The sequence below is a fragment of the Pseudopodoces humilis genome, chromosome 3 (assembly GCF_049639895.1).
Source record: "Pseudopodoces humilis isolate 2021_Gansu_Grassland_sample_001 chromosome 3, ASM4963989v1, whole genome shotgun sequence".
Classification (NCBI taxonomy): domain Eukaryota; kingdom Metazoa; phylum Chordata; class Aves; order Passeriformes; family Paridae; genus Pseudopodoces; species Pseudopodoces humilis.
Window position 1 is genome coordinate 7,122,565 of NC_142202.1, and position 13,108 is coordinate 7,135,672.

The 13,108-nt window shown below is 40.1% G+C and overlaps 1 protein-coding gene across 5 annotated transcripts in view; it reads left to right on the plus strand.

Moving 5' to 3' along the window:
* MACROD2 (mono-ADP ribosylhydrolase 2) overlaps positions 1-12,514 on the plus strand; it is an 848,220-nt gene extending 835,706 nt beyond the window's left edge. For 3 of the 5 annotated variants that reach the window (XM_088053519.1, XM_088053518.1, XM_088053515.1), the window contains 3 exons: positions 3,887-3,970; positions 9,583-9,651; positions 11,473-12,514. In XM_088053519.1, coding sequence (XP_087909645.1) covers positions 3,887-3,970; positions 9,583-9,644 — 146 coding nt within the window. In that variant the 3' untranslated portion in view covers positions 9,645-9,651; positions 11,473-12,514. The remainder of the gene's footprint in view (positions 1-3,886; positions 3,971-9,582; positions 9,652-11,472) is intronic. The other 2 variants (XM_088053517.1, XM_088053520.1) reach the window with 2 other exon arrangements.
* Positions 12,515-13,108: the final 594 nt, after the last annotated feature.

Here is a 13,108-nt window from a genome sequence, read left to right on the forward strand (position 1 = left end):
CAAATCTGACCCATCTTGGTTTTGAGCTGAACATGTTTTTATACTCTATCATTCTATAACTTACATATTAATTATTAAACTTACATTGTTCTATTGTATGCATTGATTTTACCCAAGCATGGATTTCTCGTGATCCCCCCAGCCCCCTAACATAGTTTCTCATGATTCTTTAAACAATAATTATATCTAGTCACATCTAACAATTGTATCATTTATCATATACCGATTGCACAGGTGCAGTTTCACATGATCCTAGCAAGCATGAGGTTTAACATTTCCCAGGGCCTACTTTTCCCAGGGTTTGCCAAACCTAACTTTCTTCCTAGCTCCCCGAATTTTCTATGATTTTAAAATCTTTTGCTATCAAGCACGTGAAACATTACTTTAATTTTACTAATTACTATTAAGGGGGAAAAAGCAAAGATGAAAAAAGAGCAGAGATTTCTGTCTTCCTGGTATATACTTCTCTTATGCATTGGAAAAGGCTGGGAGCCCTGCTTGCCCATGCCAGCAGCCCATTGTTTCTTAGTGCAGGGCTGGTTGTGTAACCAGTTGGCAAAGGGTTCAGGTAATGAGCTCTGGCAGGAGCACAATTGGAAATGGGAATTGATATTGAAAGCAGTATCTCCTGGGCTCCCTCCCCTTCAGGAACCCTCAGCTCCTGCACCTGAAACCTTTTGCCTGTTTGTGCCTTAACATGAAGGAATTAAATCGAGGGAGAGGCCTCATGAATAAATTGGTTGTCAAGGCAGTTTCTGGTGTTGATCAAATTCTGCTATTTATGTGAATTGGGCTGATCTCAGAGTGAACTTGAATTGACTGCACAGCAGGGAAGTTATTTTGGATAATACCCTTTCCACATGCATGGCAGTATAGTGAATGTTCCTGTGTCCATCCCACAGTAATAATGAAGAAAGAAATTAAATTTATATTAACTGAATTTGTAACTCTTTCCAAAAATGAGATGTTAAACTGTGCAAACCTCCTCCCAAGCTTTGTAGTGGTGCTCAGCTTCGTAAAAGTTCAAAATATCTTCTGTCTTGTTTGGTCCTGGTCATTGTTTCCCAGTAATTTTCTTGCTGACAGTATCCAATAATAAACTCTCAGTGTAAAAACCACTGATGCTGTTACAATTCCCTCCCAGAAAAGATGGGGAATCAGGGTTTTAAATATGGAAAAAGGTGAAAAAGCAGAACAAAAGCAACCCTTCTGACAGTATTTATGATTCTAAACCTCTGAAAAAAGTAATTTTGCAGATCTGTCTATGCTGTTGTTACTCTTTCTAGGCTTGCCATCCCCCATCCCATGCCTGATGGGATCACTGCAGATGGGAGACAACTGGAACAAAGCACATGTGCAGAAATTTACACATGCACATGTGTCCATAAAATTCTCTTTCATTAGGCTCCGTCATCACCTCTCACTATGCCAATAAACCTTTGCACCTGTCAGCTGCATGAGAGATTTCTGAAATGGAAGGCAAGAAACCTTTCAGCAGCGTGGCAAAGCCAGGCATGCTGGCTAGTTAAAGATCTTGTGATATGGGCTTGGAACTTCATGTGGTCATCTTCAGGCAGTGACAAGGGGAGAAACTGGGAGGCAAGACATAACCTGCCATATCATATCTCCTTCATTTGGTTAATAGATGGTGGTTTAAAGGGGTCAAAGTCAGATTCAGAGGCAGCAGCAGCCTGTTGGAGCATGTTGGTGTTTAGCAGACATCCCAAATACCTACATCAGACATCCTGGTGTCTTGGTGGGTAGGGCTGTGCCCACTGCACTCAAGTAGAGACAGTCAACAGCACAAGGGGAAATGGTTTTAATGTGAAACAGCAGGTTTAAGACTGGATATTAGGAGAAAATTCTTTTCTCAGAGAGTGGTGAGGCCCTGGCACATATTGCCTTTTGAAGCTGTCATTGCCCATCCCTTGAAGTGTTCAAGGCCAGGTTGGATGAGGCTTGGAACAACCTGGCCTGGTGGAAGGTATCCCTGCCCATGGCAGAGGGATTGGAACTACATGGTTTTTAAGCTTATTCCCAGCCCGCCTAATTATTCTGAGATTTTTCAAAATTTTATTTTTCATAGAGCTGCATCCCTCAGATAATCAAAATGTATCACAATTGGAATATCTATGTATCTTCCTTGTTTAGTCAATGTTTTCATGGTCCCTTGAATTTCATATTGATTCTGCCAGAAGTCAGGCAGGGATTTTCAAACACCTGTTCAGTCTTGTACTTGACAAATCCTTGCCATATACACATTATTTGTGTGGGGTTACCTGGGTTTATCTTTTGCATAAGCCAAAAAGACAGGTGGGTCAGCACTGGGAAATCTTGGGGATGTTGGTACATAATAAACCACAGGAGATAGCCACACTCGGTCTCATGAATTTCCTGGAGAATCATCTGGAATTTGATAAACCCACAAAGGGGCCATTTCAAGCAGATATGCAGCATTCTCAGTCACAGATGATTAAAGGCTTTTTGTTTGTGTCTGTGGGGACATGATTTTAAACCAGTGATCCACTGAAAGCTTCTGCATGAGAAGTAAGGTCTGTTAAAATGATAAGTAACATTTCTATCACTGTAAAGTCATCCATCCCCCAAGCTTGGTGGGACCATAGGTCAGGCATTGGAATAGGCTGCCCAGGGAAGTGGTGGAATCCCCAACCCTGGAAGTGTTCTGAAGGTGAGTGGATGTGGCACTGGAGGACATGGTTTTGTGGTGTACTTAGCAGTCTTGGGTTAACAGTTGGACTCTGTCTTAGACATCTTTTCCTACCTTAATGGTTCTATGGTTCTATGATTCTATAGGTAGTGTGCCAGAAGTTGTCAGTGAAAATAGCATTGACCATCACAGCGAGCAGAGAGGAAGTTAAACTTCCCATTATACCATTGGTTTGCAGATAAAATTTTAAGGAAAAGTGGCTGAAATTTTCAGTGGAAGAGATCATTTTTTTTGGACAAAATTAATGTAGTACACTCCAGTGGACTTAAAAAGCCCACTTTAGAACTCCACAGGAAAAAGTAGGAGGGTTTTGAGAGACAGTGAAGATTTCATCTGTGTTGTTGATGGACTACATTATTTCAGTTTAAGAATAAAATGTTTATGAAATATATTACTACACTCTGCTGTCTCATTATAACCACCCAAATGCCTGGTTCACTTAGTGACCAGTCACCTGATATCCTAGAGTTCAGTCACAGGAAGGGTGCAACAGGCTTTACAGCAGCCACAGAAGTAGAGAAGTAGCATGATGGAATGTAAATAAAAACTGGCTTCTTAGCCAATGGCAGAATAGTAGAACTCTGTCTAAAACAGCAAATCCATTTTTTTTTTTCTTTTCAAATATTGTTAGGAGTTTGAATCTAAGCTTCCAGACAAGCCTGAGGCAGAAGAGATAAAAATGTTGAGTTACAATGATAAAATGCATTTTTCTACATTCATATTCTAGTTTGTGTCTGTCTACCCAGTGTATTTGAACTCTTCACTGTATTTATTTTCTTTCTGCTAGCTATAGAAACTTTATAACTGTGATTAACTCCCCATCATATATTGTGTTTTATGAGCAGAAGGGATTCTTTAAAAACTATGAGAAAAGAATGGTGGGGATGCAGAAGCATGCACCACGATGCAATTTTAACAATCCCAGTTAAAAAAGAGGATGAATTGGCTAAAAATATTCAGACAATTTTTTTCAAGCCATGTTCTCCCTGTATCCTCTGTCCTCTTCTCTAGTGGGTGCCACTATACAGCAGTGGAGTCTATAAAGGTAAGAGCACGCCAGAAACAAAACAAAAAAGCCAGGTATGAGGAGTCTGAGAATTAGACATTAATCAGGTACTGTGAGTATTGATTTTTCTCCTTCTTTGGCTTATATTATAGGGATACAAGAGCAAGAGGAATCTTCTGTGGAGCCTATGAAAATTGACCTTGCAAATCAAGCAGCAGATGTTTCAAATAAGGATGGTATGTTGTTCGGTTATTTTCAACTGCTTTTTTAGGGTAATGGCTTTAAAATGACAAAGAGCGTGTTTAGATTGGATATTATTAAGGAATTGTTCACTATCAGGGTAGGGAGGCAGTGGAACAGGTTGTCCAGAGAGCTGTGGGTGCCCCATTCCTGGAAGTGTTCAATGCCAGGTTCGTGGGGGCTTGGAACAACCTGGTCTGGTGTAAGGTGTCCTTGCCCATGGCAGGGGAGTACAACTAGATGGTCTTTAAAGTCCTTTCCAAACAAAACCATTCTGTGATTCTGTGTATTGTCTGTAAGTTGATACCTAGCATTGCCTTTCTGGAGTTTGTTTATACGTCTTTTTGGGGGTTTACACCATCTCTGCTGTCTTGTGAGTCTGGTGGAAGTAACTTTCAGTGCTGCAGCCCTGCTTTTTGAGTTGATTGGGTTAATGTGTTCAGTTGGTGTGTTCACACTGCCTGCCTTTTAAGTAATATCTTAGACCCTCTGTAATGTTGATCCTCATATAGAATTGGCCAAGAGGTGGGGGCTCTAACTGCAGTCAGAAGATTATTTCTGAATATTTCTGTGCTGGTGCCCAGCTCCATCGAGGGGGAAGTGTTTGGCAGTATAACCACTCTGAACTTGTATGTTATTCTAGGTCAGCTGTGATTCCCTTTCCTCCTCCTTCAGTATCCATGTGTAGTTCAGTCTGGTAACAGTTCTCTCACTAGGACTTTTACTGTTAATAAAATAACCACAATTTAGTTGACATAACAGCAGTTCCAGTCAGGTTTGTGGACATAATCAACCCAAAATTCCTGACTCGGAAATTATATTCCTCCAACACTGACCTCAGTGAGCCAATGATCCCTCTGTGTGGCAAATTCCAACAAGGGCTGAGTACTGGGATACTACTCAAAATCTGCAGTGAGTAAACGTCCTTGTAAACAAAAAATAATTGACCTTCTGAACTCATCCTGTGTGTAAAGAAATAGTGGTGGGAATGAACATCCTGGTGATCAGGCTTTGGTGAGGCAGACCCTTTTTCACTTGTCTTGGTCATGTCTTGTAGCATAACAGAGCTACAGGGTTTTGTTGGTTCTACACAGAGGGGCTTTTTTACTGCCCCAAACAGCAGTGGGCTTGGGATTGGGTGTCCAATCCTCATTTTATACCCATAGACTCCTCTCTGTAGTGAAGGCTATTTTTTATCTCTTTCTTTAACCTCCTCAACATTGACATAAAATAAATTGAAGTCACACTTTTTTACATCTCAAAGACAAACCAATTATATTCTTTTTGCGATTAGTTACATGAAGAATCTGATGCCGATTTCCTTTCTCTGATGTCACATTGTACTGCAGCATTTTAATCGATGACTGATTAGATACTGGCCTGTAAAGAAGTTTGCAAGCACAGGAAAAGCAAGTGTGCATAATGAATTTTCTTTTTAAAAAAATACTAGAGATTATGCTGTTACAAGTAGAAGTGCAGAATAAAGCCAAAATCAGCCTCCTCAGCTCATGCTTTGAACACACCCAAAAGTCATAGCACATTAAAACATTTGAATTGTGAATCCATGGGATAGTTTGGGCTACTTAGTGAAAGCAAATCCAAATTTACTAAAGGAATATCTTAAAGGATTTCTGGCTGGAAAGCTGCATAGCTGTTTCAACACATGCCATAGGACAGGACAGTGGTTTCTGAAATGAGTGATAGGTTTCTCTGTTTCAAATCCTGCTTATAGTGTAAGGTCTTCTACATATGACTCATCTCCTACCTTCCTTTTCTTTGAACTTTCTAAGTTATATGAAAGGACAGGAAAAGGGTGTTTGCTTAGGCTGCTAAACAGTACTTCACTTGTCAGGGAAGTCTTTGTTTCTAGACAGCTTAAATTGGTATTAGGATTATATTACAGGATGTTTTTCCTTGTGGACATATACTGCATGTTAAAAAAAGAGAGAGGAAGGATCAAACTCGTTCCCTTTAACAGTAATTTTTATGTAAATTGCCTATTTTTTTCTCTGGTCCCCTTCTTTCTGCCCCAGGAGATCTCATTGTTTCACAGCTGAAAGCACAAGCATATATCACTGCATCCCCGTGGCAGCCCAGCTCTTGTGGTTTAATTTCATGTACGATAGCACGGTGAAAAGTGCATTAGTGATGCAGAGAGTTTAGACAGCTTAGGTGGATTTCAATATTGGTTCATCCAGTGGGCAGGTCCATGAGAGTGATATATTGGAGAAATTACTATTATTTGAGACCTTGATTCTCCATCAGGAACACTGTCAGAAGGTGCATCTGTAGCCTGGATTAGGGCCATGATACAGACACATATTTGTTCTGCCAGTTTCCTTCAGCCATGAGAGCAGACCCTTTTATATTAAATTTCTTGTACCCAGGACAGATTTGCTGATTAATTTTTTAATGATGGCAAACCCATTCTTAGAGGGTATTTCTCTGACAGCAGCCTTTTTTTAAATTTTTCTTCTTTCCTTATTTTTTCTTTGTCTTTCTTTCTTTCTTTCTTTCTTCCTTCCTTCCGCCACTTCCTTCCTTCCTTCTGCCCCTTCCTTTCTTTCTTTCTTTCTTTCTTTCTTTCTTTCTTTCTTTCTTTCTTTCTTTCTTTCTTTCTTTCTTTCTTTCTTTCTTTCTTTCTTTCTTTCTTTTTCTTTCTTTTTCTTTCTTTTTCTTTCTTTCTTTCTTTCTTTCTTTCTTTCTTTCTTTCTTTCTTTCTTTCTTTCTTTCTTTCTTTCTTTCTTTTCTTTCTTTCTTTCTTTCTTTCTTCTTTCTTTCTTTCTTTCTTTTTCTTTCTTTCTTTCTTTCTTTCTTTCTTTCTTTCTTTCTTTCTTTCTTTCTTTCTTTCTTTCTTTCTTTCTTTCTTTCTTTCTTTCTTTCTTTCTTTCTTTCTTTCTTTCTTTCTTTCTTTCTTTCTTTCTTTCTTTTTCTTCCATCCTTCCTTATGTCCTTACATCCTTTCTTTTCTTCTTTTCTTTCCTTCTTTTCTTTCCTTCTTTCTCTCTTCTACCAAAGCTGTAGAGACTAGTAAAGCAGTTTTTCCACCTGGTATTAGTCAGATCAAACTTTTCACAGTGGGATTGCTTGATCATCATTTTTTGTTTCAAGCCTGTGGAAATCTGAATCCTGATTTAAATCAAAACACTAGTAATTTGTTGTCATCTGCTGTCCAGGTCTATGGCATAATATCCTAGGCTAAAGAAATGCACTCTCTCTCTCACAGATGACTTTAACTTGGCTCTCGAGTCTCCCATTTACCTGTCTTCTCCACTTAGGTGCTGGGCTGTCACTCCTGGCTAGCTAACCTTTGAGCACATAACTTTCTTGCAGGGATGAGGAATAATGTTGCACTGCCAAAGCACATCCCTCAGGTCAGCAACAACCACAGGGCTGTGATGGATGGCAATTATTTCCTGGGTTATTTCTTCTCCTCTTGCAAGGAACTTTCATGCTTTTGGGGCAGAAATCGCTGCCTGATCATCATTTGAGCTGATAATTTTGGCCCCCAATGGGTCAAAGATGAAACAGAGAATGTCCACATCACACAAAGATACCCATTAATGGCATAAAAACCATCTGTGAAGGTGCAGAGGGAGGTGCAGGTAAAACTGAATTTAGGAGACAGGCACCTCTTTGCACTCCAGGTGCTTCTCTGAGCTGTTGGCTGATATAGCATATTATGGGGAGGTGCAGCAAAACTGCTGAAGTGAGCTAGCAGTTTAAAACCTCTAAAAACCTTGTTTATCAGGGAGAAGCCCTGTTTCAGCTTGCGGTGTGATTGGATGTAGAACACCCAGGGCTAATGCTGCCTTTCTGACACCACCTCGTGCTGGGAGGAACCCAGGACTGTGAGTCACATCCCCACCATAGCTGGTGGCAGTTCTTCCATGTGTTCTTGTGCTATGTGCTTCACTGCTGTGCTGTTTTCCAGCCAAACAGAGAGAATTGCGTGGCTGTCCTCATGGCAGCATATGTTGGGGTGCTCTCAGTGGTCTGCAGAAGCCCCCCCTGTCCCTAGCAGAGCTCATGCAAAGCTTGTAGGAAAAGGTTCATCTGGGATGCTGACAGAGCCCAACCACGGGTTTCAAGTCTGGATTTATTTTGCAGGAGGTTTCTGTAGAAATTGAGTGAAGGCTGATGGTATTTTCAACAAATACTGCCAGTGAAGCTGTCCAGTGTAATGAGGCTGGGAGAGGATGCTGTTGTCAGTGTGCAGCAGCCTTCCTTCAGTGATCTTTTTATTAAGCATCCTGTCTTTGCTATGCAAATATAGTTAAAGAAGGCAAGCCTGCTAAATGTGATGTGCATCAGAGCTCTGTAATCAGGAGAGGATACTTTTTGTATTATTCATCACTTACATCCAGGAAGCCATTACAGTATCTTCTCTGCATATGGAAGATAAATAATTTACAAATAATTCATCAAAACCGTAACAGGTACATTGGCATGATATTGATTCAGAAAAGACTTCATACTGCCTGGCTGGAAGTAGCATCATTACTGATTTGGGGTTTTTTTTTCCTTCCTCTCTCCCATCTTATCTTAGTTTCCAAATCTCCTAGTCATGTTTGAGGTTTTTCCCTGTCACCCATGTTAAATGCCTCATAACCTACAAGTGATAACACAACACAAAGCCAGGGTAAAGAAAGAAAAAAATGAAAAATAGTTTTAATATAAATGGCTTAATTCAATTTCACTGCAGAACAAATACTAGATACTAGTCTAAAAACTGCAGGTATTTATGTTTAGCCTCACTACAACAAATCACACCTGCCATAGTTTAGATGGTAGTTTTCACAAATGTCATGGTGAAAGTAGTTTAAGCCTTCTATTTTATTTTTTTTTCTGTAATTTTAAATGAAAATAAGGTTGGCTTTTAAATGGATCTTACACTAACAAACTATTATTGTAGGACTATAGTGGCATTGCCTCTGAATCCTTCCCTAGGTTCCAGCAATTTACAGTTCAAGGACTTCTGTTGAACAGAGACAGGATCAAAAGTGTCACAGCTTGACTCCTGTAATTTAGGGCCATGGTTAATGGGACTTGGTAGTGTTAGGTTTTTGGTTGGACCCAGTGATCTTAAGGGTCTTTTCCAACCTAAATGATTCTGTTTGTCTATGGAAATGGATCTGTGTTCATCCTGTGGCTCAACCCTGAGTCTTACCAGGGACTTGGTCAGAAGCCAGTGTTTGAATCTGAGGGTCAAGACCACTTGGTCCAGTGAAACTCCAGATCACTCTTTGTATCACCTGTGTCTCTGCCTGTGGCCTACAGAAAGAGATGAAGGTCCTTTGCACCTTGAGCTGGATTCCTTGGTCTGCTGCATCCAGACTGGATGGATGTGGACCAAAGAGGAAATCTGGAGCCAGAGGCTTACATTTCTAGTGATGCTAAAGCCTTCCTTCCTTCCTTCCTTGCAGGACTGTTTGTCATAGTGTCCGGGGAACTCCAGGATGGGTCCCCTAAGAGACCTATTTGATGACTTAAGAGATTTCTTAATGCAATAAATGTCCCTTTTGGTTTAAAAGCAGTTATTACTCCACTTGATAAACTTAATGAGTATCATTAATAGAGTTTAATGACCATCTCATTTCTTTTTCAGCTGAAATGAATAGTCAAGTTGAAAGTATAAACGATCCAATGGAAACAGAGCGGAAAGCTTAAGTTACAGGTAAGACCTTCACAACTATTTTTTCTCCCCTATTTTCCATACAGTTTCTATATGAAAACTTGCTTTGAAAGCATCTGAATTAAAATTTACAAAAAAAAAAAAAAATAAATGAAAAAAAATAGGAAGACAGAATACAAAGAAGTAACTGTCTCAGATGGCCTGTATTACATCATAAAAAGAAAGATTTAATTTGTCAAGCAGATATAGCAGCAATCTGCAGCTGTAATGGGTTTGGGTAGTGCATGGTCTGACATCATCAGAAGGCAAGACAGCACTGAGATAACCAACAGAAGAATAAATGAGCAAACAATTTTTGGCATTGCTTGGGAAAATGACAGGCAACTTATACTGGCTGGAATGAAGCTCAGTTCTGTATGAGCTGTATTCTGGGAACAAAGGGTTCACATTGTAAGGGGTTTGTTGCCCTTGGCTCTCCAGTACCTGATGTCTCTTCAGCAATACCACTAAAAAACAAGGCAAATTCAGACAGCTGCCTTTTGGAGCTTTTTTTTGGCTTTCCACACTAAATGATAGTGCTGTGGCTGGAGCAGCAGTGGCTTTTGAGACAGTGTTTTTCATAGGCATAAGCAGCATTTCTTCTAGACTAAAATGAATAATGTAGTGGGAAGACAGAAGTCCAAGACTCATCCCTAACAAAAAGATGCAGTAGCCATTTCTCTCTCAGAAGTGATTTCAGTGCTTCCCTTGGTGTTGGGTTTTTGAGAAATTCCAATATTATCAACAGCAACATGCCATATTTACCCTTGTAATGGGGTTTCATGTAGCACAAGGGCGAGTTGTACAATGGCAGCAGCTGTAACACAGAGATTTTATCATTTATTAATTTATTATTGAACATAACTCTTGGTCCTTACCTGTGTGCAGGTGATGTGTTACTGTACTGCTGGAGTGAGAAGTCTCCCTGATGGTGTCCCATTTAAAGAGTACTGAAGTAAAAATAGGATGCACCCTCAAAATATTAATTAAAATACAGCATCCATAACTCTTCCTCTCCCTCCTTTAGCTTCTTGCTCGAACAAAAAGGAGGAAATAATAAAATCTTTAACTTAAAAATACATCAATATATTAATAACATTAATCTGTTTTTAAAAAAGTGTTTGAATATTACAGTTTTCATGTGGCCCTTAAGAAGTCTGTTTCTCATGCTGCGTTTTCCCAGAGAAATTATTATCTGTGAATGTTTAGGGCTGGAGTAATTTTTGCTCACGGATTAGCAATCAATTAATAAATCTCTCCAGTTCCACTGCAAGATGTGGCTTTGCAGCCACCTTTCTTATACAAAGGGGCCAGATCCTGGGCACACCATGTCTTGCTCAGCAGTTCAATGGTGTGCACAGGATTAGAAGCAGGCATCAAATTCATTGCAGCTCTCTGTCAAAATCTTCCAAACTCCATTGCTACTGTTTTAATTACTAGGAGTGATCACCAGGCAGGATTGATCATCCTGTTAAATCTCAGAGAATCTCACAAGGGTTGTTTTCAAGCCAAGGAGGTCCATTTGCTTCCTATTTTTAGTACTGTAATGTGTTGTTTGTCACCAAAGCACCTGCCAGAGCTGGGATTATCTGGTATCATCTGTTGCTTGATGGTGCTCTGGGAAACCAAGGCACCCTGGATAAGCAGAGGTAATTTGCATACCCAATATTAGCTATTATATGTAAGCTGTGTCACACACACATATTGGACAAGAAAAATAAACCATAGGTATCTGTTGCTGGAAATATGAGACCTGGATTCTTTGCAGACATTTGAAAAATTCACTTTTTTCTTTCCACTTTTCTCTCTACTGCTGTGGCGAAGGAAGGATGCAGGAGAGGAGAGACCCAAGGAAACCCTACGGGCAGGCGCTGACATCCTACAGCATCATTCTTGGCTGAAAAGAGCACACGGAGATGATCAGCGGGTTGGGAGGGGGGGAGCTTTTGGGGGAATGAGTCTGCTTTTAATTTCTCTTTGTTCTTCATTCCATTTCATTCTGTAAGCCTGTTGGAAACAATCATAACATCCCAGGTCTAACAGTGTTTTTCAATTAACCCTGCATTTACAACAGTTTATTCTGAAATGTGAGTCCCTCTCTCACACTGGGTCTTTTTTCCTCCTGCATCATACCATCACACCTGTTTCCAGGCCCACCCCTTTTCTAGCATCTTTATCTTCTTCCCCATGATCAGCCTATGCTGTGCCATGTCCTTACATGTGAATGACACATGTGGCCTCAAACAGCCCGCACCCCAAATCCACCCTGCTTTTTCCAGTTAGTTCTGCACATCTCAAAACCAGTGCTGTAAGTATGACCTTTGGGTACAGGCAGGCAACAGACATTTCCTCTATGCTGGAAAGGCTGTGCATTCATGGCATCTTTAGGTACAGCTCCCGGCTTTAACAGCTTCACACAGTAGCTTTTGTGAGCCCTCATTACATTTTCCACTGCATATGCATGAATTTTTATTTTTTTTTAAAAGCAATTAACAGTTATTTGGATAAGAATGTCTCTCCATATGTCAATTGTTCTGCCAGCAAATGCTGCGCTGAAATTCGTAGAAAAGGAACAAAAGGTTTTCATGTACATTTCCCAACTGTACTGTAACCGAAACTGACAGAAAATACACTGGATGGAAGAGCACGAGACCCGTGTCCCTAGTGGGATGTGCTACAAACTGTATTTTAAAGTGCTGCTAAGAAGAATCTGGCGACTTTAGCAAAGTAATTGATTCTAATTTGATATTTGTAAGAAAATAATTAGTTCTGTTCTATTTTTTTTTCACCCAAAATATTCTTTAATCACAGAATAGGTATTTAATATCTGTCCAGAAAAAAAAAAAAAAAAAAAGTAAAATAAAAAGGTAAGACATATCTCTATCCTCCTGTGATCTGGGTTCATCCCAGCTAGAGCAGTTTCAATGATAAATCCTGTGCTGGAGTAACAACAGCAAGTCAAGGATGACCCAAGCATAGCTAATATGGGCTAGGACAGTCAGTGATTGTTTTTAATTCAGAAGGGTGTCAAGGTAAAACAAGGATTAGAAAGTAAAATAGGAAAAGCATCAGATTATATACCGAGAGTACAGCCCCTAGAAAGGCATCCCCCCACACCTCCCTTCTCTGTGGGACTCCAGCATGTTCACTTGAGGTGGGATCACAAGGTATTTATTTCTGTGTGCTGCCTCCAGTGGTACATTCACCTGGCTGTGACTAGCACCGGGAGATGCTCTCAAGGACCTTCATCACCCGGAGTGGATGGACAACTCCAAATTGGATCAATTGTAGGAGTAAATGAGCTAATGTTCATCTGTTAATTGGTTTGAGAATTCTGCTAAGATTACCTATATTTGGTAACTACAGTTCCTCTGGATTTTGTTCTCTCCAAATGCTCTTGAAGGGACTCCTTGTTCCCTTTGAGGTGCCTCTGATGCTTTCCTTTCCCAGCTTTGGGGTC